The sequence below is a fragment of the Hyalella azteca genome, unplaced genomic scaffold, assembly GCF_000764305.2.
Source record: "Hyalella azteca isolate HAZT.00-mixed unplaced genomic scaffold, Hazt_2.0.2 contig9217, whole genome shotgun sequence".
NCBI lineage: Eukaryota > Metazoa > Arthropoda > Malacostraca > Amphipoda > Hyalellidae > Hyalella > Hyalella azteca.
In genome coordinates, this window is record NW_025939293.1 from 60,924 (window position 1) to 88,898 (window position 27,975).

The 27,975-nt window shown below is 39.1% G+C and overlaps 2 protein-coding genes across 2 annotated transcripts; both read left to right on the plus strand.

The window, feature by feature from the left end:
* The first annotated feature begins 5,787 nt into the window (after positions 1-5,787).
* On the plus strand, positions 5,788-9,614 carry LOC108676437. Its single transcript, XM_018164508.2, has 6 exons — positions 5,788-5,794; positions 6,315-6,462; positions 7,408-7,516; positions 7,988-8,172; positions 8,355-8,448; positions 9,245-9,614. The coding sequence occupies exons 1-6, from the start codon at positions 5,788-5,790 to the stop codon at positions 9,338-9,340; spliced, it is 639 nt and encodes a 212-aa protein (XP_018019997.1). The 3' UTR covers positions 9,341-9,614.
* Positions 9,615-17,384: 7,770 nt separating this feature from the next.
* LOC108676448 lies at positions 17,385-27,942 on the plus strand. The gene is made up of 6 exons (XM_018164520.2): positions 17,385-17,506; positions 19,906-20,053; positions 20,296-20,398; positions 21,121-21,305; positions 21,689-21,782; positions 27,016-27,942. Exons 1-6 carry the CDS (start codon positions 17,437-17,439, stop codon positions 27,193-27,195), a joined length of 780 nt encoding a protein of 259 aa, XP_018020009.1. The 5' UTR covers positions 17,385-17,436; the 3' UTR covers positions 27,196-27,942.
* Positions 27,943-27,975: the final 33 nt, after the last annotated feature.

A 27,975-nucleotide genomic window follows, 5' to 3' on the forward strand; every position in this document is an offset into this window, starting at 1 on the left:
CAGAGATTATCGTTTGAAGAAGTTTCTTCGAACGATATTCGTTGTGAATAACGCTTGCTTGTCTATATGTTGTATGGAATATGGGCGGTTTACAGGCGCGGTGTGGACGCTGTGGCCGCTGCAATATATTGCTGAGTTTGGATGCCGTGTTCCTCGTTAGAAGTTTCCATCACGTAACTGTACGACACTTAAACCTGCCCGGGACCTGCGGTGACTGTCCAGCTGTGGCGGTGACTGGCCAGCTGTGGCGGTGACTGGCCAGCTGTGGCGGTGACTGTCCAGCTGTGGCGGTGACTGGCCAGCTGTGGCGGTGACTGGCCAGCTGTGGCGGTGACTGACCAGCTGTGGAGGTGACTGACCAGTTGTGGCGGTGACTGGCCAGCTGTGGCGGTGACTGGCCAGCTGTGGCGGTGACTGGACACAGAAAGCTTTAATAGTTTTGGGCTCTCGAGATGTTATCTGAGGATTAACAATGAAGACTGGAAAACTATTGGAGTTATTAAAACTATAACATGAAACTGGACGTTTTATGTAACACAATCTATTACATTTTCTATTCATTTGACCCCATACTAACTATCACTCATTCAATGTAAAAAATAAGATTTCGATTTTGCGACAAATTTCTGATTCCTCACCGTAAATTTGTATATATGCTAGGGTTTACTTATGAGAACTCTTGTTAGCTTAGAATTGCTGTTGATTCTGCTTCCCTAACTTCGTCAGAAGAAAAAGTATTTAGTCGAGATCAGGGGTTCTGCCGCGGGTCTTGGAGGTCTTCATCTTCATCTCTTATCAATTGCATCAAATGATATTTGCCGACAGTTCAGTCCAAAGTTATACCGCCTTCATGCAGTGTTAAAATCTCTGTGCAATTCGTTATTCATAGCTCACAATCAAAACCGCCGTTTTTGAACCGGTGGACAAGTTACCTCAGTCGAAGTCAAAGTATTTCTACCATCTTGCTAAAAACCTGTTTCTCTATCCCAATTGGCTTGTATAAATGTCATGTGAATTCCGTTTTGTTTAATTTTTTGCTCTATTAAATTCATTTATTTAATCTGTTGGGAAGTTTGACTTAGTTTAAGGATACAATAAGTCCTTAGTTTAAGCATACAATGCAATGATAATATAAATTCATTTCTTCCACAGTATACATTTAATCTGATCATGAAACTGGCTGGCTTAACTTTATTTGTACGTCACGCATTCGTCACCACTTTATTTCATTGAGTGACTAACCCACCATCTTCACCTTCATGTGCACCATATACTGAAGATTGCACTTTTGGATTTGGTTCTTATTGACTATATATTTTCGCCATTACTATGAAGCTAAATCATTCGAACTCAAACTAAAAATTTTGTTCGATAAATTAAAATAGAAGCTTCCTTGATAATTTCTTGTACTCCCTGTCGATTGTGTGAAAATCTCACAATTTCTTCCAATGAGCATGCAGCGCTCAATTTCCCCGAGCGGCCCAAAGCTCAACACAATGTCAATGCCTGCCAACCATCATTGTAAGAAGAACAAGACAGCGTTTCTGGTAAGCCTGTCACAACCCCACACGTGCAGTTAATGTTCGGTAACATGGCCACTTATTCCCTTCTATAGGCAACATGGATTAACTGGCACACGATTGACCCTAACAGCCTTGGATAAGTTGAGCTAATTGAATCCCGTCATTCTGAGCGCAATTGTTGATATCACTTCCCGAACAAAATTTAGAGTCGCCCCAGCTTCTGGTACTCCAAATCAGAAGCTGACACGTCTGTAAATTTTCACTGGGTTGGAACACACATGTTGAAAGCGAATGTTGAACTAAGTTTTCAGCGGCCATTTAGAATTGAAAAATTGTCACTTTACCTAAATTAACGTCAATCGATGTGGGTCTCTGCTATCTGGGAAATTAAATATGCTATTTTGGATTGCAAGAATATTTTACTGTGATTAAGTGAAAATCTTGTTGAATATTTCATGGATTAAATCTAAAATTGCGAAATTAAATTTCATTACTATGACTAATACTGAAATATTACAATGATTACTATGGAATAATATTACTATGATTACAATGAAATATTACTATTATTACTGAAATAATGAATATCTTAAAATGAAATCCGGAATGCTCTTGCTGGTCTCGATCGCAGGTCTAAATCTAACTCCGATCAAGACCAAAAAAAAAAACAAATTGCACTGAAGTGAAGGATTTGTATTTTTGCCGTTATAGCCAAATTCCTGTTTCTGTCATCGTAAGATCTGATATTGACCCAATTAATTTTTAGGGAATGCATGCAATTATTGGCCTGCATTTTTACGCCAAGGTGCATGCTCTGGAAACCCAAATTGAAAATCCTGTTCATTTTTTTACGAAAGTTGAAACAGATTTAGACTTTGACCAAACTGATAATTTAAATGAATAATTCTACAACTGTCTCGTTGGGTGCGGACCGAGACATTGTTATTGTGTCAGGAATTGTGAACTCACGCAATCGGACAGAAATAAAGCAAGAATAGATCCTCTGATATTTGTTTAAATTGTAAACATGAAAGTGCAACTGGCGTTAATCGGGCCAGTCGATTAGGCAGCTGAATTAGAATATTTGTTTACTGGAATATATGTTTACAAACAAAATGGACCAGACGATTGTAATCTTGCTGTAAAGGCGATGATAGCGAAGTATGTCGCATAGTAAAAAATCCTCCAATGCGCTACACTGGCGTGTCCTTGCTATGAAGATATACTGCAAAGAAAAACTGACTATTTTAACTAACTGACGGGATAATTGACAGCAACCACGGAGACGGCTCAGATAATGACAACGGAACGTATGACAAAATTGGCAAACGTAAGATTTTAATGCGTTATAGTGCTAATGTTGTTATAGAAGGTGGCAAATTAGAAATATAGAAGAATTCAGTTAAAGGAAGGTACTCTAGACGGGAATTAGAAAAATATAGTTGAAGACTCGGCTTTGGTAAGCAAAGAAAAAGGTAAAGTACGTTAGTCACTGCTGAGGAAACGTGTTCCTCGGCCAGCAGTGGAGACTCCGCGTTCACAGTAAAGTTGAAACTTGAGTTCGGAATAATTGATCATTGAATGACTTGGAGTACCATAGAATAATTAAATGCAGAGCGTAAATAAATCTAAAGAATAAATAACACACTAATTCAAACAAAACGACAATGAAGCAGTAATTAGGAAGAAAGGTAGAACTTTTAAGGAACTGTTAATTCTGTGCCGGCAGAAGTCAATTAATCGAACGTGAGGCTTGTCCAGGTACATAATGACAAGTGAACTACGCGTTGGACGAAGATAATGATTGAATGAAATTCAGGTCAATATAGACTGGAGATGTGACACGTATGAATGCTGGTACATGAGTCCTTCTCACTGTCTAAAACTACCACCTACTTGAATTACGAAACTTGAACACAACATCTGAACACAACAGCTGAACACAACATCTGAACACAACATCTGAAAACAACATCTGAATACAACATCTGAACACAACATCTGAACACAACATCTGAACACAACATCTGAATACAACATCTGAATACAACATCTGAACACAACATCTGAACACAACATCTGAACACAACATCTGAACACAATATCTGAATACAACATCTGAACACAACATCTGAATACAACATCTGAATACAATATTTGAATGCAACATGAACAAAGGACGAAATCGAACTAACATAAATAAACAAAAATATAACTCAGTACTCACTGCAGTGAGTGACAGAGAGCGCATTTTCTCGTCGACGAAAACGTGAATTCACGGACGGGCAGACAGACGGACACACAGACGGACAAACGGACGGACGGACATGACGAGCACAATAGCGCCTTTTTTCCATAAATGAGAAAATGCGCTAAAAAACAACAAACATTTTTAATGGCTGTAAAAATTTCCCACAGTTGTACGGGACCTTGAGTGCGGCCTTTTAATTTTGCTACTGCTTAAAAATACGAGTATTAAACTTCAACTGCGCATGGTGTGACGCAGTACTCACCCTTTTTGTGTGTTTTCTGACCCATCTTTCTTTTGTTGAATAGATTCATTTTATCAAGTACAGTCGATCTTCGATGCATGAAAATTGAGCCATGGCAGAATAAGCAACATGGTGCCAGGTTATGTTTTCGCTCATTCTCCAATGTCGCTTATCGCAGTCAATTAAACATTAGTAATTTTGTGTGCTTTTGCCATTTCACGAAGAAAATAGTGTAGCGTTTGTTTATACCCAAAGTCATCGCACTCAGATCCATGAAGTTCTGTACTACGGTGCAAGGGGTCATTCTGTGCTAAGGCATTAAAAGAATTATTTGCTATTGTATGATAATAAACAACACCATAATCCCCACCTCTAAAACTGTCAACATCACCATCACTACTAGCATGGTTATCATAAATTCCTCCACTGCTACCACCACTGCTCCCATCACCACCATCGGCCTAATTATATACCGCAGTCGCTCAATGAAGGCATTTTAATTCCTTCTCAAGGATGAAATGAAAAGTCTCATTAAGTTAAGATCTTAGCAGCTCTCGTTCTGGGCGCTTAATTAGGGTTGGATCCACCCAGGAGCTGCGCATTAATATCATCCTCCGTAAAAATGACCGCACGAGAATAAGAGAAGTTAGGCGTAATTAAATAAAGCGCTACTTGGCGAGGCGGTCTCTTGCCTGCCGTCATGGAGCCGCTGCTCCAGTACTCGATGTCGGGGGCGAGATTTTTAGTAATGGTTTCTGAAATTAATCATGCTTGTTGGCTATACTTCACTTTCGTGCCTGCTTTTGAATTTTAGTTCATCGTGTCCGTTGACAATGTTCGATTTTTTTCTGCTGGTTTATGAACTCAATCGTGTCCGTTGACAATACTAGTATTATTGAGCTTGGTTCATGAATAAATCCTGTCTGTTGAAATGCTAATATTTTCGATTTGGTTTCTGAAGCTAACCGTGTCTGTTAACAATAATACTTTTCGTTGTGATGGTTTCTAAAGTACGAGTGTCCGAGGACGACAAAATAATGTTCGCCTTGAGAGTCATCGTTTCTGTGGACAATATTTCTGTGTTTGTTCATGAAGCATCAACCAACACAGTGTTTGTGAACTAGATTTAAGAATTTTACGGTTTGTGGACGAAATTTCTCTGCTGGTTGTCGAATACTTTGAAGATGGTTTCGTGCTGGGGTTTTCAGGTTAAATACGAAAGCTTCTTTGTGAAGAAGCTTTCGCATATTCTTTCTCATATTCATATTTGCTCTGCATCAACGCATATTCTCCGAGACGAATGGAATTGGAATTTTCCAGCCTAGGCCATGTCATTGCTTATGGAGGGGTTAGTACGATACATCTGCTCTAATGCTGAGTGTTGTAAAACAATGAATGCTTGGTACGGTTCATCTGCTTTAATTCTTAGCGTTAAATCAGTGTTTGAGCACCCTGATGTTTTTTAGGCGTCGCCCACGGCCGCGCTAATGAAAGACCTGCGCTCCTATAAATATACCATATTATATTGCTTAGCTTTTAAATAAGTAAATCATTAAGTTATTAAGGTCGACCATTCAAGAAAATTTTCGGTTGACAAAATTCTTATTTAATTTACTGGAGAATTTCTCTATCTCAAGTAATTGTATCCATTGAATCATATGTTTGGTTAAAAATAATGACAGTTTTATTGAGAACTTCTTTTGAGTTTAATCTCTCAAGTTTTCTGATAAGAGGTACAGTAATAGGGCCAATAAGTCCTAAAATTGGTCCAAATGGAAGGTTAGGTAAATCCTGCGACGCACTTCATCATAGCTTACTGGAGAATTTCTCCATCTCAATTTCTCTATCTGCTAAATTTACTGGAGAATTTCTCCATCTAAAATAATTGTATCCATTGAATCATATCACTAGTCATTTCAGGACAATTCAATTCTTTTCCTTAAGAAAAAGTCCAGGCTACTCTTATTGTGATGGCCCATCCGTTTGACGCAGCCATCAACATCGAAAATAATTGATCAGCGTTATACGCAGCTCGAAAGAACGTGATTTTAACATAAACCAGAAACTGAATTAACTGACAAGAAATAAAACGGAAATATGACATTCTCTTCCATAATCTCTCACAAGGTGCAATGATTTACTCACCTATTACCTATCCTCAGCACTACTACTGAGAAAATCTAAATACCTATCTGCGATCAATTTTTCCTTATAAATAAATGTTTATAACACAAGTAATTGCTAATATGCGTGCTACAATCCTTCAATAGGCGTTAATCTCATCAGTTTTTACATTCAGAAGGTGGCAGAGCAGACGATTTCCGCTACCTGACGGGGTATGCCAACCCTAACTGGACGGGCGTGTACTACCAGTTCGCCGAGTACTCCCCCGACCTGAGCGTCGTGTTCCTAGACGACGCCCTCGAGAGCGTCTGTGGCACCGGATAGTGAGTGCATTTAATGAGCCGACCTCCGGCGGTCGTATTTTGTACAGCATGAGATCAAGAAATTTCTGGCTGAACAAGTGAGCCAAAAAATTGTTTATATTTTAATCTATTGTTTGGCCATAATGTGTCTCTGGCGGGGAAAAAATGATAAGATAAAGTTATATTAGTACCAAATTGCTTCAGTAAATCAAATGATTAAATAAAATAAAACTAGAAAAATAATCAAAGAAATAAAAAAATTAAGTGAGCAATTATCTCTAATCATCTTTGAGCAACCTGAACTTTACTTCAATGTAACATATGAATGAAAAAAAAAACATTTAAATTCAAAAGTTAAAGATGAGTTGCAAAAAATCCATACCACTGAATTTTTTCGTTGAATTTTAAAATCGCAGTTAATCAAAGAAGATGGAACGCTGGAAAATCAATAGGAAGTAAATAATGCTTGTTAAAAAAATCCTTTAAATCCTTTAAATAAAAATCAATTTTCAATTTCAAGCGGATGACAACTGCACCCGTTACATAATATTATAATAAATAAAATATAAAATCGCAATAGAAATGTTTAAGTCAGTGATTTGGATTTAAAACTGGTCTTGATATCAGGTACATTTCTCATTCTCTTGAAATTAAAAATCAGCAGACTTTTAAGTTGTATTGTCGTTTTCTTATTACCTAGGTTTTAATATCTTTCGAATATATTTAGATTTCCTCTTTTGATTGTATTTGCATTCAATTAGTTTCTTGAACTGAATTTCTTGAATTTAATCTTGAATTTCTTGAGATAATAGAGCTGGTCTCTGATACCTTTTCAATGAAGATATGGTGAATTTATTTGGTCTTTTTTAATTCATGGTAAACTTACGATTTAAGCAGGCGAATGCTATGACTATCAGTGATCGAGCCACATGAAATTATTCCAAATAATATTATTGTCCCCCACAGCTGGATCTTATACGACGCCACCGACTACGACCCGTACTCCACTGGCATCACTTGCCACTTCCATGGAGTGAACCAGTGCGCCACCTGGGACTCCAGCTGCAGCAATGTTGTGAGGTTTTATCATGTTTAAAGATCATTTTCATGTTAGATGAAAATAAAATTTATTTAGGTTGTTATAACTAAATTTTTAGTTAAGAAAAAAGCTCTGTGTATTATAGGCGATAACCCAAAAAATTGCATTGCGATTTAACAAATTCAGTTACGATTTCAGATTTAGAAAGTTCTTTTCATTGAAGTTAGATTGAAATTTCTGGCAATGGATATGAAACTTTTAATCCAGAGCGATAAGGCAGAGAACCATCCAAAATAGTGAACTACACACAGATTTGTTTATCCAAGGTTATAGCAGAAAACCTTTATAACTAACATGCACAACTACCAGAAGATTGTTTGTCCAGGGTGATGGAAAAAAAATTTCAAACCTTCGGAAAAAATGAAGTTAAAAAATTTTTTTCATGTCATTTTTTCATGAAATTCATGACGGAAAATAATTTCCTAAAAAATTCATAACCGCCCGCAGGCATCATCACTCAGGTACGCCGGTAGCCCCTACGGCCTCAACAACGACTATTATAATCTGTATGAAGGAAAAAGTTTCCGCGGCGAAGAGTTCCAAGGCGACACCGACGCCGCTGACTTGGGTGATTTGGACCTCAAGATCTCATCTTTAATGGTGACGGGGCAGTCGGGGTGGACATTCTATGTGTGAGAGCAACCTGCTATACTGTAATGATCATTAATATCTATAATCACGCTCTTGATAAATCATTTACTCTATGATGCTACAAAATTTATGTTACATTCAATAAGGAAACATGCTAAACCAATATACTGTCTAATGCACCCTCACTCGTTCGAAATCTCGAAATAATTATTGCCTGTACCAGGGGCGTTAACTTCTCGGGCCCCGCCGTGTGCGTGTACGCGGACGAACACGTCACCACCGATGGCATTCATCTCGACTATGCCCGCTTTTTCGACGTAAGAGAGGCCAGAAAAATAAACTTGATGAATATCAATCAGTAGATTGGACTTTAAACAAAACTATAAATAAAATTCTAACGGTTGAAGCCCGTGATGTCAAATGGTAGGCTTCTTCAGACCAACTTTAAAAGGTGTCTTGTACCCAGGATAACCAATGTCTGCAATTCACACAGAAAAATTAAATATTGGTCATCAATAAAATTAAATATTGGTCATCCGGCGATTAGCAGAAGAAGATATTTTATAATATTGTTATTTTCAAAGATATCGCAACCCAATTCATCAAAGTTAGATGAAGACTTAATCACTTAGTTGTTATACATTATATATGTAATAATTAAGAGGCCAGTGCCTACGCTCATGCGGCGCCATTAAGAAGAAAAATATTTCTTACTAACGGAAATATTTCTTCATACATCAAAGTCCATGACATGGATGCATGTTTTGCTATTGTTAATGGCTTTAGATTACCTTGAGACAGCAAATCATCGATTGACGTTGCTGCAAATTTTCGCAGTTTCCTTCACAACTTGAATATTTTCTGCGGATGACACTTTTGGCAAAATTAAATCTGTTAAAAAAATTATGGAAATCAGGTTTACAAATAAGTGCCTGGAATAATTTTTTTTTTCTAAAATGATCTGAAAATCTGACAAAACTTTTTAATTGAACTAGAAGCTTCCGTTTCCACGCACGTCCGAATAAATTCACCATCAGCAACAATGAAATTTCGTCGATAAATGTACATGTTCAAGAACTCTAATTCCAGTATATAAATGCATTTGTGGTGCAGATGAGCGAGCTCGGTCTGCCCGACAACTTCATCAGGTCCGTGGAGCGCGGCTGCCTCAGCGACCGCGTGGTGGGAGCGCCGCCCCCGTGGCGGTGAACAAACGATCAGGAAATTGGCAACAAACGATCAGGAAATTGTTAACAAATGATCGGGAAATTGGCAACAAATGATCAGGAAATTGGCAACAAACGATCAGGAAATTGGCAACAAACAATCAGGAAATTGGCAACAAACGATCAGGAAATTGGCAACAAACGATCAGGAGATTGGCGACTGAACAGACGCGGCTGAAGTGCACTGCACGAATGTACGAGTATATAGTGTATGTGCAACGTCTAAATTTTACGATTCTCCCATTCAAGATAGAGCGGCTTTAGACCGAAGTTTGCGCACAAGTGCAGCACCTAATGTATACTGAGACCAAATTCTTAAAAATTGTATCAAAAAGGCGAAATTCTATCCTTGCTTAGAGTATATGTTTGTGTATTGAATTGCAAATTGTAAAAATTACAATAATTTTGTGCGATTAACATTATAAATGATGCAATTACGATTGATTGATGCATTACGATTATTGGCTGTACGATTAACATAGATTCTTGACGATGTATTGCATGACTTATCGATCGGTACGTGGAGGCAAGGATGAGGAAGGTTGTGAATCTTTAAATTTCTTTTATAATTATTATGTTTTTTAGCCTTAATGTACCGCAATCTTTGCTGAAATGAATTGTTTCATCTTATAATTTTATTGTTTCGTTTAAAATTGCAGAGGCATAATACCAAAATCTTGTTCCAAGATTTTAAACTAAAATCGATGTTCATTAGAAAAGCCCTCATTTATATGTCTGTAAACCAGGAATAAGTTTATGAAAATGTTGAAAATAACCAAATTGGAATAACCTAAAATTAAATAGAATAACTAAAACGACTTTCAGCCCACGGCTCGATATCATTGTTGCCATCGGTGCATCATCGCATTATTCTTCACGTATAATCAAATCACCGATGTTTTGTATCCGAGTCAGATTGTTTTAAGAATTATTGTCTATTTAACCCAAAATGAGTAAATTAGGAATTGTAAAACTTGCTACTTTCAAACTGCTGAGCAACTTCAACCTCGCGGTCTTTATCCAGAAATGAATTTAGAAGTCTGCATCCGCACTGTCGTCTCCCTCTTAGTGCTAAGTTTATCTCGCAATAAGTAATGGGACATTAGATTAAAAGAAACATGAGAGGTGTCGGCATGAAATAGATTTTTGAGGGAGTTTTTTCGAATTAATATGACTGCAAAGTCCACTTAAGCCTACGAAGAAGGGTTAAAGGCTAAAAAAGCCTCTAACTCAAAATATACTAGGATATTTGTAGGTTCCGGTATAAAAATTCCATTTTCCTTTTATTCGCACTTTTTAAAATTTAATGAGGAATTACCGCTATGAAAAATTTTAGCCGGCCAACGCAATTGAGAAAAACAAAATCGCAGAATTTGTCCGTGAAAAAGATCATCTGGCAACCCTTCTAAAGTATGACCAATTGCTAGTTTAACTGGTCGATTTTAGGGTGTGCTTAACAAATTAATTATGTTTAACTATTAACAAACAAATTGTGTATGGTCGTTCAAACAAAGCAATTGTCAATATTTAGTTTTACAGCAGTGAATGAGTGTTCTTTGAATTTAAGTTACCTTACCTATTGATCGCCACATGATTGCAACTACAATTTAATAACTTGTGCTTGGCATTTTAACATGAATCAAACCTCGTCTGAAATATATTCGAAGAGAATGCAGAAAGGGAAAGCCGATATTTTTTATTTGCACAGTTAGTACTGGAAAGCGCCCTAGAAAGTAAGTTGGCCTTAAAACATCGCGAGACATATCATTAGATTCGTAAAGACCATATCTAGCGATTAGCCGATCACTTTTTACAATTTTTTATGTTATTTTTCTGAGTTTTTCCTATTCTGGCCTCTCGTTTCAATATATAATCCAAATAAAAAAATCAGAAAAAGTGACCGACTAATCGCTGTATATAGATCTGGTTTTTTCAAATCGAATGGTATAGCTCTCAATGCTGTAGCTTGAAAATCATAGGAGGAGATAGATTTTTAATATGTATTTTGGAAATTTTAATCGTTCAAGGGAGCCAAATAAGTAAAATTCATTGAAAAAAAGAAAAATATAACAAAAAGTTGTTGTTGTTGTGGTTCCCCGGTCTCATTTTTACAAGAGACCCCCTGGGGTTGAGGAGGTCGGGGAGTTTGGCCGCCATTAAACCAAATATTGTATCTTACTGAATTCGAGCTGTCTTAAAGCAAAACCTAGACATATGCGGCAACGTCTAGAAACGATTTAAAACCACCGTCACGTTGAAAATATTAGATCAATAGGCGTGTTTTCTTCGATCTATGAACAAGTTACGAAAACTACAAAAATTGACGACAGGCCTCCGTCGCACGCTTCCTCCGACGGGTGCCGCCACTGCGCAGAGGCCTCCACATCCAGCGGCATAATCAATTTAATCAATCGGTTGCTGTATCAAGCAACAAAAAGTTGCTTGATATTATGGCCCAAGCTTTACCATTGTCAATTAAATCGCATTTAATGTACTAACACGCGTCTGTAGACTTATTCTTATCCAATTTAACACGAATAATAAGCTATACATGTAAATGTGACTTTTCTCATATTTTTTCTAATACAAAATGTTCATTTTATATAAGTTCAAAATAACCCAACGGAAAAAAATGTACATCCATTTTGCTTTTTTGAACACGCATCGTTTGTTCTTTTCGAACTATTGCTAACACTGCAATTAAACGCCAGTAATGTTCTATAAATACCAGTTTTAAATGAAAATTTGGAAATATTGTTATAAAATGGTCATTTTTTAAAAGTTTCAAACTGCCTTACGCAAAAATTATTGCATGTACATCCATGGTAGTAGCTTTATTGAACGCAACTTGTTTGAATCTTTCAAACGAATGCAAACACTTTGCAATTAGCGTCAATAATGATCTATAAATACAGATTTAATTAAAGAAATTTTTATAAACAATAGTTAAGTAATGTTCATTTTATAAAAATTCAAAACGGCCTCGCGAAAGAAATATGAAAGCTACCTCATCGCGGGTCGCCGGGTTGTTGCAGCCGCTCTGTAATAAGTTTTCTAATAAGCTTACCCTAAAAAATTAGACAGAAAACTAAAAAAACCTAATTCCTTCGTTTTTAGGGTAGACGCACTAATTCTTCTCTTTTGTCTTGATACTCAATATGATTTGATACACGATAGAATGGCTTATCTGGAGGGTCTGCAGCCATGCATGTTTGCAAATTCATACAAACAGATGTTTCGATTACTTTCTAGAGGGATAAGATTATTCGATCAGCACGCAATCTTTACGTACAATGTATAAGTGGATGCATTTTAAATAGGATGTAAATTAGTGTAATATTCCTTTATAAAGAATTTTAACCTTGCTGGACATGGTCGTGCATATCAGTGATTTATAAAGATATTACAAAAGAGAAGTCAGAGCCTCTGTATTTTACGCTGAACGGTTTTCACGCTAATTATCATGATTATATAGTTTTACCGCAGTGGTTCCCAAACTTTTACTAGCTGGCGCCCCCTTGGCTCCCCATTAAATTATTAGTGCCCCCAACCCACTACAGACACATATGGCAACAAACATCTCTTACTTGATATTTGGTATGCTGCAATTTGAAAAGAGAACGGTTAAACACAAATGTGTATTTCACGAATAAAACCCAATTTAGTAGTAGTATAGTATATTACCTTCGGCGTTGAAGAATAGGCCCGGATAGGCCTGTCGTCAATTTTTGTACTTATCGTAACTTGTTCACAGATCAAAGAAAACACGCCTTTTGATTTAATATTTTCAACGGACGGTGGTTTTAAATCGTTTCTAGACGTTGCCGCATATATCCAGGTTTTACTTCAAGACAGCTCGAATTCAGTAAGAGATAATATTTGGTTTAATTTGGATACGGTCAAAAAGGGTGGGTTGTTGTGGGCGACGTGACATCACAGATAGGGAAATTGCCTGCACAACTTTTGCACTCGAGTTAGGGTGGCGTTGGCGTCGTGCAAATCAGGGTGACTTGTAAGTCATGGCGTGACGTGCAAGTCATGGCGTGACGTGCAAGTCATGGCGTGACGTGCAAGTCATGGCGTGACGTGCAAGTCATGGCGTTTATCAGCAGGGACGTCAACATTAATTAAATGAGTATATGTGGAAGAATCATTGACTTCATATCGTTCACTGCCATTTTTTTTATTTCTTTTTGATGACGTAGGGATTGACGATTTTTTCGAATGAATTGTGACTTTATTTAATTCACGCTGTTTTACCACAGATGAAATCAGTTTAATTTTTTTGATGTCGGTTGGTTTCTGAGCGTTCGCGGCGATATGAGAGCAGCGATATCACCACATGAAAGACTGAGATCAACTTTGAGATTTCGGGCAACTGGCAGAAGTTTCAAAGACCTAGAATATACAACAATTATATCAAAACAAGCGCTATGAGCAATGAATTCCTGGTGAAATTCCCGAGAACATTGCCGAAGGTCCGCCATTGTCACCAGACCAATTGAAACTGGGCGCAAATTGAATCGGGGAAACGGTGCTACCGACGACGTGTCCGAGCAGTTCATCGAAATTATGCTCTGTATCGCAAATTTTACTGCAACTGTGCAGTCTTCGCGCCGGCTTCAAGACTGCGCAGTTTTCCCATCCAACGTTTATCCGCAATGTTTTGAAGTGCGCAGATAAATCGCTGTGTAAAACTGCGGACCACCAGCCTTTATCGTTTGTAAGGTGGTTGGGATCGCAGTTTGAATCAGTGTTTAGTAACCCATACTGGGATCGCAGTTCAGTATTGGGAGCGCAGTTTGAATCAGTGTTTGGTAACCTCTGCTACTCAAGAGAAGAGAATAAAATCAAATTTCTCTAGGAGCTGCCAGGCTGAAGGGGGTTGGATAACATTAAGTTTGGACCAGAATATATGGAAATAAGTATCGAAGAACAGGCGATGTTTTCAGCGCCAGGACCCAATGCAATTCCGACAGTGCTGTCGAAGAAGTGTGTTGGAGCACTGAAGGCTCTGCTCACAATGCTCTGGAAAGCCTCATGCAGTGACGGCGGGAATTATTCCTGAGGGCCTCAAATCGGGGCTGATAATGCCAATCCACAGAGGAGGTCAGAGGGACAGGCCCCAAAATTACTGACCTCTTACCTTGACCTCACATGTGATCAAGATTTTTGAGAAGGTGGTGGCCAGGAAACTTGTCCAGTATATGAAAGAGGCTGACCTGTATAATAATGGACAACATGGCTTCCGGCGTAATCGTTCCTGTTTGTCACAGTTACTGGAGCACCATCACCGTCTGGTGGCCCAGCTGGAGGAGAGAGCTGGCGTAGACGTATTTTACCTGGACTTTGCTATAGCTTTTGACAAAGTTTAACATGGGGTGCTAATCAGAGAGCTGAGGCTGTTGGGGGTAGTAGGAAGCTTGTTAAGGTGGATCCACAACTTCCTTACAGATAGAGTACAGGCTGCCGCAATTGGAAATTGTAAACTCGAAATCGAGAAAAGCACGGGTGAAAAGCGGAGTTCCACAGGGCTCAGTGCTTGTAACAATCCTCTTCCTCATCCACATCGCCGATATCGACTCGGAGCTTACCCATGCATCTACATCGTCATTTGCGGACGATACATGAGTGCTGATGAAGATCACAAATGACCTAGACTGCAAGAGGTTACAGAATTGCTGGTCGACAATCTACGATTGGGCCCTAGTAAACAAGATGCAGTTCAACGGCACCAAGTTCGAAGTAATGAGATACAGAGACCGCACAGAGACCGGGTTGCCGCATCGCTATCTTGACATCAAATGGCACAGAAAATGAGGATAAGCAACTACTTCCAGATCTCGGAGTATTTATGAGTACCGAAACCACGTTCGATGCCCATTTCGAGGAAATAGTCGCAGACTAGTTGAGACAAGCAGACAACGGATGGGATGGATCTGGCGGACATTTCGAACGAGAGAAGCAGCACCAATGATTACACTCTTCAGAGCCCTCGTGCTCCCCAATCTTGAGTATTGCTGCCAACTTTGGACGCCGCTCAAGGCAGACGCGGTGCGGAAACTGGAGTCAGTCCAGCGGACCTTCACATCCAGGATCAGTGGTATGAAGGAGCTGAAGCTGAACTACTGGGGAAGATTGAAACACCTGGGACAGTACTCAACGCCCATGATTTCTAATAACCTCCGTAAAAAACACGAATCTCACAGCCCTGTCTGTCGAGATACTCTTCAACTGAGATCTATTCTTGGTGTCGGATCAATAATATATTAGCTATTTTGATCTATTATAATTAGGTAGGTCATTTAGCAAACTATGTATAAACTTTTACAACCGAGTGAGCTGCTCCGCGTGCCACTTCAGCGAGCTGCCCAGTCAAACTTACGACATCAATGTTCAGCGAGCAACAGAGGTAGGAGGTACTCGAACTTTCCGCTGCGTCTCATATGCGTCTCATTTCATGCAGTTTTTGCAATGGCGGGCAATGAACTCACATACAATGAGATCAAAATCTATTGGAATAAATAATCTTAAAGGAAGAAACTAGCGATGAAGATGAGCATGCATCAACGATAAAGATGCACATGTCTCAGGAACACGCACACTCAGGCACCTCCCCATGGGCAACATTGCCACAATATCGAACGGTCTGAGTTGTCGTACAAGGAATTGGCTCTCCATGAAGCCAGAAATTTTGTCCTTTCATTCTCATAATTTTTATAAAAGGATTCGAGTTCACTATTGTGCGTTTGAAAACTTCACTTAATAGGAAAAATCTATATGACTGTCTGGTAAAATAATCGCTGCCTATGTAAAATGGAAGGCACCTGAAAAATGCACAATAGAATTAAGGCAGCTATCATTTGCAGCCGAGGTTGTAGGGCGATTAGGGCGATTAGGGACTCCCCTCTTGATGCCTTGCCAAAAGTGCTGATAGGAGGGGAGTTCACCCTTGCAACTTTCAAGAGACGACTGGACAATTGGTTGAGAAAGATCCCGGATTGTTCAGTAATGGGAAATTACTCTCAGCAAGTGACAAGCAACAGCATCTTGCATCAGCTGGCCCAAAGGAGGGCAAACATACGGAACACGTCCAACGTTACATCCGGGACCCGAGGGCGGGGTGACCTGCCTAGCGACGACTCGGCGACGGAGGAAGACGAAAGCGGCGCATCAGCGTGACCGGGGAATAGGAAGTCCCATACCCATCATAAGGTCATAAGGATTTCATCCACGTACACTCACAAACGGCTGGTCCCGAGAAATTGGCGCCTCTAGGGGACGAAATATTCATTTCGAGGTTTCAAAAGTGGGAGGGTGCATTCGATAGTAAGTTGGTTGGGAATCATCAAGGGAGATCGAAACTCCTCATCAAAACCGCAAAATTTACAGAGACGTGTTCTCTGAAAACATGTAAGTGACTGAAGACTGGAAAAGCAAATAACATTGGACGCCACTAGATATTCCAGTAAAAACCGCGCATTCAAGAGGCGTATGCTATGAAAACACAGCAACAATTCCTAATTTATGCTAAGTTATTTATATTGTTTCCTATTTGTCTATTATAGCGGTTTATAAACCATTTCCAAATTTACATTCCGCTGCAGGATAACAACTCATACATAGGTTGAAAATATAAGAGTTGAATAGAAATTTTTTAATCATTTCTGTGACGTAAAACAATCATAACAAATCATAGAATTTTTATTTTATGTTCATCTTACCTGATAAGGTAAGAAAATTTCAATGGTTTTTTAGAATGAAAGATTAATTCTTAATTTTCACTTATAATTGGGATTTTCCATTGCATCATTTGTAACTCACTTAGCAGCAGCCAACAAATGTGCCAAGTAAAAGGTGCTTGAATTCATGCCGCCGTCATGCTGAACATGCAGTTATCGGTGGTATTTGCCAGAAATCACTCGTGCAGATCTCTCAGCTCATGAGAATTACGACATGTGTCTTGATTTTCATAGCGTTTCTTGGTACTTAAATAACGACTTTTGCAAATGCTTTTTGCATTCCGCTTACATAGCGCCCGATAGTTTTACGATCTAGCTTGTTCGTTGGAAGATCAAGATGATTACTCTTTTCTGCGCAATATTGTGCTCATTACTGGTTCTTGCTTCAAGTTCTCCGATTGAAGGAGGTAACGCAATTTTTTACTTGGCGACCATTTGTTTGTTACCGCAAAGTACATTTTCCTGCTTTTAATCAACTATCAACATATCAACTTGTGACCAACATATTAAACTATTTTAAACTCAGAGCAAGTCTTCTCTTTGGTAGGAACCCTGTAGAATGTGACTCGTTGGAACTGTATGATAATTGGTTAATTTCAAAGAAATGAAAATAAGCGCTTTTTACATAAATTTTGCCCTATTCAGAGGTTAAACTTCAAATTTTGATTTATTCTCTGAAGTTCTTTGGATTGACCTTAAGAAAGATAGTAATAATGTGAATAAATATGTAATTGAACTTAAGAGTGGGCGAATTTCCAGTGCATCTATAATACGAGTACAACGCTTTAATATAGTAAAGCTCGTCTCTGGGTCAAGCGGAAATTATGGTAGACCATCAAATAGGAATTAATGAGCTCAACGAAAAACCAAACTTCATATGATCACTAAATTGGGTATGCTCTTTTTCTTTCAAGATCATCTTGAATTATTGTGATCAGCGCTGCGAATTCAACTAACTTGAGCGCTTTTATTAGGTAGACTCAATTCAGCACAGGCAGGTAATTTAAAATTTTTAATGTCAATCGAGTATATATTAGTGAGGTAAATAGGGACACTTTTTGCAGTGAACAAAGGTTTGTTTAACTATGACTTCAAATTATGAGACTAGTTAAATTTGATTTGAACGATAAATATGACTTATGTCAAAAATACCTTGATAACGATAAATATGACTTATGTCAAAAATACCTTGCTAACGATAAATATGACTTATGTCAAAAATACATTGCTATAATTTGTTGAATTAATAGGACACATTTACGAGTTATTTCAGGTTGATTTGGCCTTCCACAATAAAAAATTCAGTTTATAGAATTGATATTGACGGCCTGTCTGAGTCTGGTGATCTTCAGCTTCCATTCAGGTCAGAAATCTAGAAGAAAGTGAAATCATGTACCAAGACTAATAATAATTCACCGGATGCACTGATTAGGAAATAGGTTTTTTCCTTAAGGTTTGGAAATTTACATTATCGATGTCGACCGTACATTATTGTTTTTTTCGCTCGATCATCAATTGCTATAGTTCTGACAGATTGGTGCCTAAGTGGCTTACAAGGCGCGTGACTATAGGTTCTCGTATGAATGGGTTAAGGCAAAAATGGTACGGAGAAACAGTTGTAATGAAACACTGGTATATTCCATACTAAAATGGAAAATTTAAGTTCACATCCTACGTTAAAAAAAACTTTAGTACATGAAAAAGAAAGTCCGAACACAATCAAAATTGAGAGCCTATCAGTTACTGTAAGTCAAACTCGAAGCGACTCATTAAGAGCTTTAATCCACAAGAACGCAATAATCTGAAACAATATAACACTTCTATAGAAAATACTAAGAACGAAATAACTGGATATATTCATACATGAAATGTCACACGTAAAGCGGTAAATTGCTGGATACTTACAGAGAATGAGAATAGCAGTTAACATTGCAAGAGTCGAGCCAGTTCTGCTGATAATCAAAACTTTTCAATCAAAGTAACTTACTGGCATCTATACTACGGTACGGAATAATATGTACATGTGAAGACTACCCTAGAAACTTCACGACAGTTACCATTACTAAAATTTCTCTATTTACCAAAAAAGTTGATCCGTTACAGTTCCGTTGAGTAGACGACAGTTGTAAACGACCGAAATTCGCGCACCCGTTTACGGCCGTATGTTCAGCGACCGTACCGCAGCTGTAGCCGCGCGTTTGCAGCCGTATTCCACGTGGCCGTACTGCAGCCGTAGCCGCGCGTCGATCCCCGCGGTCGCTTTTTCTTCATAACCGTCGTGTCTCGCTGATAAGATGCCTCACGGTCAGTCTGGCCGTATAGGTTTCTTGTACCGACCGTACTTCGGAATAGTGGTGTTCGTTTTCATAGTCGATGATATTTCTCCCAGCTCATTGCCGTACTGCGGTTAAATTTGGCTGTGACCGTACCGCTTCTTCTGATGAGAATTGTGACCGTATCGTATTGATGACCGTACTGAAGATATGTAATTGTTGCTCGGTGATTGAAAACATGTATCTTTATGATTGCTGGCGTTATATCGTTGAATGTCTTGCTGTTTATCACGTTATCTAACGGCTCAGTCTCCACAGTAGCAATGAACGTTGACCGTACAAATAAGCGAAGTTACGGCCGTTACTCGTAGATTTTTACGTTATTATATGAGAGTCGTAGTGTTATGAATGACTCGTCGTTGTGATTTTTTTATTTGTGTGATCCAGATAAGGATGCCATAGTATATGCTATTATATTATGTGTTGAGCATAGTCATCATTCAAATGTAACCTATGAAACTGTTAAATTTCAGTAACCGCAAGACCGGATGACTTCCGGTACCTAACAGCGTATTCCGAGCCGGATTCGATCGGCGAGAACTACACGTTCTACGAGTACACGCCTGAGTTGAGCGTGGTGATGATGAACAATGTCATCGATAGCGTGTGTGCGACTGGATTGTGAGTACATTCGCGGAACAATACCATTTGATGCAATTTAAATTCATTTATAAATTTGTTAGGGTCTTTGTTGATTCGGGAAACAAATGTTATGAAGAAAAATCATTCCAGAAAGAAAATCATTTCTTTGCAATTTCGTGGCATGATAATGATCAGGTCACAAAAAAGCAATTTGGAATATTTCTATTTGGTAAAGCAATGTTAAGAACTTTGTTCAACTCAACTTTCAACCTAATTCACAGCTGGATACTTTATGACTCCATCAACTACATTGACCGGTTTGTTTCCTGCATTTATCATGGAGTAAGCGCCTGCGCGACCTTTGCCCCAGCCTGTCAGAATAGGGTGAGAAAACCTTTTTTCATCTGTCAGACTTCTTTCGCCATGTCTAGTTGAATCCAAGATGTATGTATGCCTTAGTAGCACGTTACTTTCACTACTGTAAAGCTCGCATTTTGTTTTGATGGTTATTTTTTCATTGCATGTATTGTGGTTGAATGGCTGCGTGTAAGGGCATCCAATATTCAACCCTCTTATAATTAGTTAAACGAATATAATTATCCTTAATTTTTCTAAAATATGGATCGTTTTGTAAACCTTCCGAACTACTTCTATCCTCTTTTAGCCTTGGTTACCCAAGTTTGGGGCGAAACCTTAAATAGCTCCTTAATTGTTGCTCTAATTTGTAATATTTCCTTATATATTGTGCTAAATATCAACATTGTGTCATACTGTTTTGTACAATTGGTATTAAATGTGCAACTTCCGTATGAAACTTACGTACACGCTCATATACACTTTCCTCTTAAGCGTCTTTCTCGTTAATTCTCGTTTCAGTACCCCTCGCGTTAGACTTTGCCTATAGCAGTACCGAACACTCCACTTCTATAGACGCTTTGTCTGAATGAATCAAAGGTTTGATCACACTAAAATTATAACATGTCCCACATTTATATACATCGATACAACATTTACGGCAAGCTGAGTAAATAATTCAGGTAGTAGAAATAATTCTCATATACGTAGTGACTAGGCTGGGATTATCCTGAATAATATATTGCTTGCAGGCATCTTCGCTTAGATATGCCGGCAGTCCATACGGCCTCAACAATGACTACTACAATTTGTATCAAGAGATATATTTAGGAGGTGAGGAATTTCGAGGCGAAAAGGACGCTGCCGACCTGGGCGATTTTGACCTCACCATTTCTTCATTAGTGGTGACTGGCCAGTCAGCGTGGACATTCTATAGGTGAGTCCGCGCACCTTCTTAGTAACAATTCTCGGCATCAACAATGTCGAACTAATTTGTCACGCCTTTAATTTTTCTTTCATCAGTTCAAGCATCTCACTAACATCTAATGAGGAAAGTTTTAATTACAAACTGTTTTACAGCAACTACAAACTCTTACGTTTTTTTTCGATGTAATGTTAGGTCTTGTTTAGGTTTTATGTCTGTCTTAGAATTTTGATATAGTAATATGATTTTATTCATTTTTAGTTTTTCGAACTGATGATGGAGCTGGACTCCAAAACGTTTTCAATATCGATATGGTGAATTTGCTTGGTGTTTTCTTTGCTTTAAAATTCCTTGTCTCACTGTTCCAGTTATGAAAGAAATATTTAAACCAACAGAGGCCTCAACTACACGGGGTTGCCCATGTGCATGTATCCAGATGGGCACTACACAAACGATGGCATTGATATCGACTACGGATTTATTTTCGACGTAAGATTGCAAAAAATTTTTGTTCTTCATGTTAGAGGGAATTCAACCATTGCACGTAGATTGCAAGTTTATTGAATCAGAATCAATAAACTTGTGCTCTATCCTTTGGTTAAGCTTTCGAAGATGCTAAATAGCGGGCTGTCAGTTTTCCTCCCATTGATTTCGTTTAAAAATCAAGAGAACTCCCATCCAATGGGCACACGCCGGAGTGCTGTGAAAGGCGATATCAAATTTGCTATCCCGACAATGTAGTGGTAAATCAATACGAACCGGTTAGAAAGCATAAATACAGGCTATGAAGTTTTATTATGAAAAGATAAGAACCTCCTCTTAAAATACTACAATTTTACCCATACAATACATTAGACTATACTGACCCATGTCAACTGAAATCATAGTGCAAAAAAATTAAACAAGTTGCGATAGCTGTGAAACTTCCGGTTCTTTCACCTTCTTTTCAGCTGAAATATATAAAAACCTCGTCCCCAAACCAGAACGGTTGTCGTCTAATGATAAACCCACTTCTCAATTCATATAGATTCAATTAGACAGCTGAGGCTCTTGAGCTCCTAGGCAACATGTAAGAGCTCCAGACAAACCCATAATGAGATGGTTAGGCTCTACAACTGTAGGTCCTCTCGCGCGCGAGTCTCGTCTCCAGTGTATCAACAGCGTCTTCTTGTCCCGTTTACACTTGGTGGCAACAATATTAACGGTGAGGCGAGTGTCAAGCGCTTGCTGCAGCACCTGACGCCCACAACCGTTCACACATATTTTTGTACGCGGTAGCTCGAGACCCAGCGCTTTTGAAGATTTGTTTCCAGACAGACGTCAGTGAGGATGATAGTATCCGAATTTAAGCTCTGGGCCATTGTTCTCGGATGCGCTGCTGTTAAGAAAAGATGTAGGCGTCGCCGTGTTTGGGTGAAAAAGGTTGCAAAGAAGAGCGGGGCTCACACAATTACATTTTCAAATAATTATCGGCTGAAAATGTATCAGACTTTCAAAATTAGTTTAGACTGCCAGTGGACTTGTTTGTCATTCATCTAAAGAAATACCGTAACGCCACTCATCCAGAAGCAGGATGATGGAATTGCGATGGAATTAAATTGGAATGGAATTCATTTCACGATGAAATTGCGAACGTAACGTGTGAATTTTCTTGCGAACTTTGGCAATGGTGACGCACACAGAAGTTTCTAAAAACTTCAATTATTTTTACCAGAGCTTGTTCTTTTGCATTTCGATTTTTATTTTTTTATTGCATTTCGGGTGGTGAAGTGGGGGAGGAAGGAGTAGCAATACACCCGGGGCAGGTCCAGGTGCGGCAGTACTGGGATGCCCGGCTGAGCCCGGAGCACCGTTTATGGACCCAGAGATTGCAGCAATTGCACTGGAAGGAGACTGCCCGCCAGGTGACCGAGCGCCCGCAGACGCCACATGGGTGAGAGCTGCCAGGGCCGGGGTGAGGGTGGATACCCGCCATCAAGAGAAGGAGGGTGACTGTGACTACTCAATCAGTTTTTCAGTAGCGTATTCACTGAAGAGGACTTGAACAGTATTCCAGCTATTGAGGAGCGCCCAGTCGGCTCTAAATTAACAAGTTTTCAAATACAAGAAGAAGAGGTTCTCAAGCGCCTTATCGCTGTAAATCCAAACAAGTCAAGTGGACCTGACGGCTTCCACCCCAGATTACTCAAAAAGTTAGCAACTGTCCAAGCCGGCCCTTTGACGTAATTTTTTCTAAAAACTTTGAACAAAGGGATCTTGACGGCTGCCTGGAAAGATGCTCAAGTGACACCATTATTCAAAAAAGGTGACAAAAGCTGCCCGGGCAACTATCGCCCTGTCAGTTTGACAAGTGTCGTTTGCAAGGTAATGGAATCTGTTGTGAGGGATCGATTGATAGATCATTTGACTGCTAATAATCTCCTATCAGACTGTCAACATGGCTTCATTACCGGGAGATCCTGCACCACTAACCTCTTGTCGACTCTGAACGAATGGACCCACCTGCTGGACGAAAGGGAGCCAGTAGATGCAGTGTACCTCGATTTTGCCAAGGCATTTGACAGTGTCCCACATGAGCGGTTGTTGCGTAAATTGAAGTCTTTGGGAATTGAGAGTAATGTACTCAAATGGATCCGAGATTTTCTAGTAGGGAGGCGACAACGTGTCAGTATTAATGGGTCCGTATCAGGCTGGGCTTCAGTGCGCAACGGCGTGCCACAAGGAAGCGTTCTCGGGCCTATTCTAGTCCTTGCGTTTATAAACGATCTGCCAGCTGTGTCTAGCGTTTGCTCGATATGTATGCTGACGACACAAAAATTTATAATACGGTGAAGAATACGTCGCAAAAAGTACTGTTGCAAGGTGATCTTGACAGGCTGGTTGACTGGGCGGATAAGTGGCAGCTGCGTTTTAACGCTGACAAATGTAAAGTTATCCACCTTGGCAAGAATAATGAACAGCAAGATTACAGTATGAGAAGACACGGTTACAACGACAGAGTGATGATGTCAAAGTCGACAACGGAAAAGGATTTAGGAGTTAATATTGACAATGAGTTGAAACTTTATAAGCATATTGAAGGTCAAGTTAATAAAGCCAATAAACGACTTGGACTTATCAGACGCTCTTTCGAGTTTCTAGATGCAGAAACGATGAAGCAGTTGTTTGTTGCTGTCGTGCGCCCGAACCTAGAGTTTGGAAACGTCGTGTGGTCACCGAAATTTGGAAAGGACAAAAATTTAGTAGAGAGTGTTCAAAGACGCGCAACAAGGATAGTTCCGGGCTTGAAAAGCAAGTCCTATGAGGAAAGATTAAAGATTATGAAGCTTCCAAGCCTCCGTTATCGACGTCTGCGTGGGAAGATATGAATTTTTGTGGACTATTCTTTGCTTTTAAATTCTTAGTTAGTAGATAGATGTCTGTGGTCTAGTAAGGTTGATTGTGTACGCTGGTCCGGCACACCAAATGTCGACCAACACAACTCTCGTTTGGAGTCCGCCTAATTGATCTTTATAGAGAACACGAATGCCTATGGAGTGTTCGGTCAAAGGAGTACAAAAATCGAAATGCAAATGATGTAAGTTATTTTTACATGACGTGTTTAATTTATGTGATTTTAGCAACTCCTGACAATTTATGCATTACCGTTTAGCGATTTCAAAGGATGATATAATATTGGTACGAATATTGGAACTTTTCATTTAAGAATAAACTATATTTTTATAAACTATCTTTTTGAATGTGCTAGTTCTCTTATTATGATGCGTATACTAAATTCTCGTTTACAACTGGCATAGTGCGAAGAATGACGGACTTAGTGTTTATTACAACAAAAATATCTCGCCGCATAGCATTTGATAATAAATAGAGATGGATTCAATGGCCACAAACAATTATAATGTATACTTTTCTTAACCGCAGCACACCCGAGAACAATGGCCCACAGCTCAAATTCGGTAACATCCATCCTCATTGACGTCTAGGTGGCAACTAGTGTTCAAAGTGCGCGGTCTCTAACTACCGAGTACAAAAGTAGTGTGAACGGTTGTGCGCGGTGAGGCACTGCAGCAAACGACTCAAAGCGCATGTCGTTGCCACTAGTGTAAACGGGCCTTTATTTATTTAAGGTATTATCTTGGTACATAATTCAGGGTTGCCAGATGGCCTAAAAGACGGCCAATTAAGTCCGTGAACAAAAAGGCCTATAACTCAATATATACTAGTATATTTGTAGGTTCCGGTGTAAAAATTAAATTTTTTTTATTTAATTAGGAAGTGCTCCTTACAACCCCTATCATAAATTTTAGCCGATAACCTAAATCGAAAAAAACTAAATCGCGGAATTTGTCCGGTAAAAAAAGAAAGTCTGGCAATCCTGTTCCATAATAGTACTAGAAAAATGAAACAAAAGTACAAGATGAAGCAATCGTAGTCAAAGTGTTAAGACGCTGCACAGAGGGGCGGTGAGGCGCTTGACGCCCGTGTGTTGCCCCTATTGCATGTGAGCGGGCCTTTAGACAAGAGTGTTCTTTTCCCTCAGTAGTCCTTCGCTTCAGCGATAACTCCCAAACATTATTCTCTATGATTGTAAATCACACGAGATAGATAGAATGTGATCCCCACGTCCATGAGAAATAACCAAGTGCAAAAAAAATAGTTAAACATCCAGCCTAAACCAAGAATCGCTATAAAGCAATGTCGATCAACTGGGTATACGACGGTATTTATCCAGGACATTTTAGCAGGGGGAAATAAACACGAATCGTCAACATTAAAACCCCAACTATAAATAGGAAACAAAACTTGACCACGGAAACTCCTACATAAGAGTATACGTGAACTTTCTTACGCATCACTGAAAATGAGGCCAAGAAGCAATCCGGTTGAAATTCACGCAATATCACGAACAAGTGTGAAACGAAATGACAAGTATTGCAATTCTGGGTCTTTAATGCATATAACTAAAAATCACGAGACGTGCTTTAATGGCAACCCTAAACAATGATCACTAAAAGAAAGAAACGCTAGATAAGACGGCACAATCTTATAGATTCTATTTCTAATTATCAGATATGCGCCAAATAAATTACGTTCTGGGTGAAAAATGCATCATTTATTTTAGTTCTTCATTACATCCTACGGATGACAGGTGTAGAGAATATTTTTACGACTTTTCATAGACTCTAACTGAGTCTATGGCTGAATATTATATGCACTGTTCCTTGCTTACTGTTCAGGAAAAATCAATGAAAAGCTGCCATTATTTCGATCCAATGTGTCGTTTGCAAGTAGTTTCAAACCAAAAGCGGCCATCCTTGGCAAGAAAAATTGCCCTTATCATTAATCCAGTTGAAATAAAGCCCACACTGAACCACTGAACAGAAATTTCATGGATGAGTTCGACTGAGAAATATTTCTCCATCCAAGACATTTACCTGACCTGGGGCTTAGATTTTTATTACTACGTCATTTGGTAAAAAGAACCTTTTAGAAGTTTTTTGCTATAATCCAGTATAATTCAATTGCAACGAATTTGATTCCAATTTTCCAACGCAGGATACTTGTAATTCTTTTTTGACACTTGCAACGTATTTTAACCATGGAATCTTATTTCTCCTATGGCGATACAAAACAAATTTTTCATTAACGCCTCTGGTATGAAAGAAATGCACATCTGTGAATGCAAATCGTCTTGAATTTTAATTTTAATCCCCATGTGCAGATGAGTGAGTTCGGCTGGCCCGACAACTCCATCAGGTCTGTGAGGCGCGGCTGCCACGTCCAGAATGTTGTGCGAGCGCCAGTGAACCGCACTCCAGGCGGTGGGAAAACGTCCATGACGTCAGCACCTGAAGAGATGGATGCGATGTCCATCACAAGCGTACACACAGTGCATGTGTAGCGCATACATGGTCAAGGTCTTAGTTTACACTTTTAGTGAAAGAACTAAGTGTGAACGCGTCAGCTTATTTATTTACTGATTAGCTACTCATATTATGTTGGGGAGGGAAAATTTTTTGTTATTTTGAATGTTCATTCGTGGGTATATGAAACTGTCGGAATGGAAGCAAGAATTTTGTACGTTTTCTTCCTCCAATATCAATGCTAGTCAGAAGCGCTCAATCCATTATGGCGTGACTGCCCTTTGGTAAGATTGTCACCGGACGTTCACCGCAACCTTCGATCTTGTCAGAATGTATTGAGCCTTACGGCCAAACACCGGCAATTATCTTGTAAAAATACGCTGACTTTGACAAAAGTTCAATTGCCCTGGGATTTCGTCAATTAAAACTTCGGTTAACATATTAAATCGGTTAAACTAATTAAAACTTCGGTTAACAGATTTATTCCAGCAAGGGACAGTTTAAGACAGGCACGTTTAAAATTTCAAGCTTGAGCGGCATTAGGTGACATGATCGAGAAACAGTTTAATAAATCTTTCGCGGCACAGCCACGACTCTAGCGTTATTTCAAAGAATCGCCGAGAGTTAATAGAGCGGAGTGAGTTTAGGCAAGTGTAGCATACCAAGATACCTGTATACTTAGTGAGTAGCCACGAAGAAGAAGCACGTTGAGAAGTCTTGCTCCATTAGCTTTCGTCCTTGTTTCGTGTTCATTATGTTGGTTTCAATAAAATCTGTTACATGCAGCGGTGTTCTTCCCACCCTTCACGCGCCTAACC

What these genes read in the sequence shown, in the direction of transcription:
- LOC108676437 (XM_018164508.2), top strand. An exon ending in AGCGTCTGTGGCACCGGATA is followed by an intron (nt 6,463 to 7,407) that starts GTGAGTGCATTT and finishes TGTCCCCCACAG; the next exon opens with CTGGATCTTATACGACGCCA. An exon ending in TCGGGGTGGACATTCTATGT is followed by an intron (nt 8,173 to 8,354) that starts GTGAGAGCAACC and finishes TGCCTGTACCAG; the next exon opens with GGGCGTTAACTTCTCGGGCC.
- LOC108676448 (XM_018164520.2), top strand. Translation starts at nt 17,437, where the DNA reads ATGATTACTCTTTTCTGCGCAATATTGTGCTCATTACTGGTTCTTGCT. An exon ending in AAGTTCTCCGATTGAAGGAG is followed by an intron (nt 17,507 to 19,905) that starts GTAACGCAATTT and finishes GTTAAATTTCAG; the next exon opens with TAACCGCAAGACCGGATGAC. An exon ending in CCCCAGCCTGTCAGAATAGG is followed by an intron (nt 20,399 to 21,120) that starts GTGAGAAAACCT and finishes TATTGCTTGCAG; the next exon opens with GCATCTTCGCTTAGATATGC.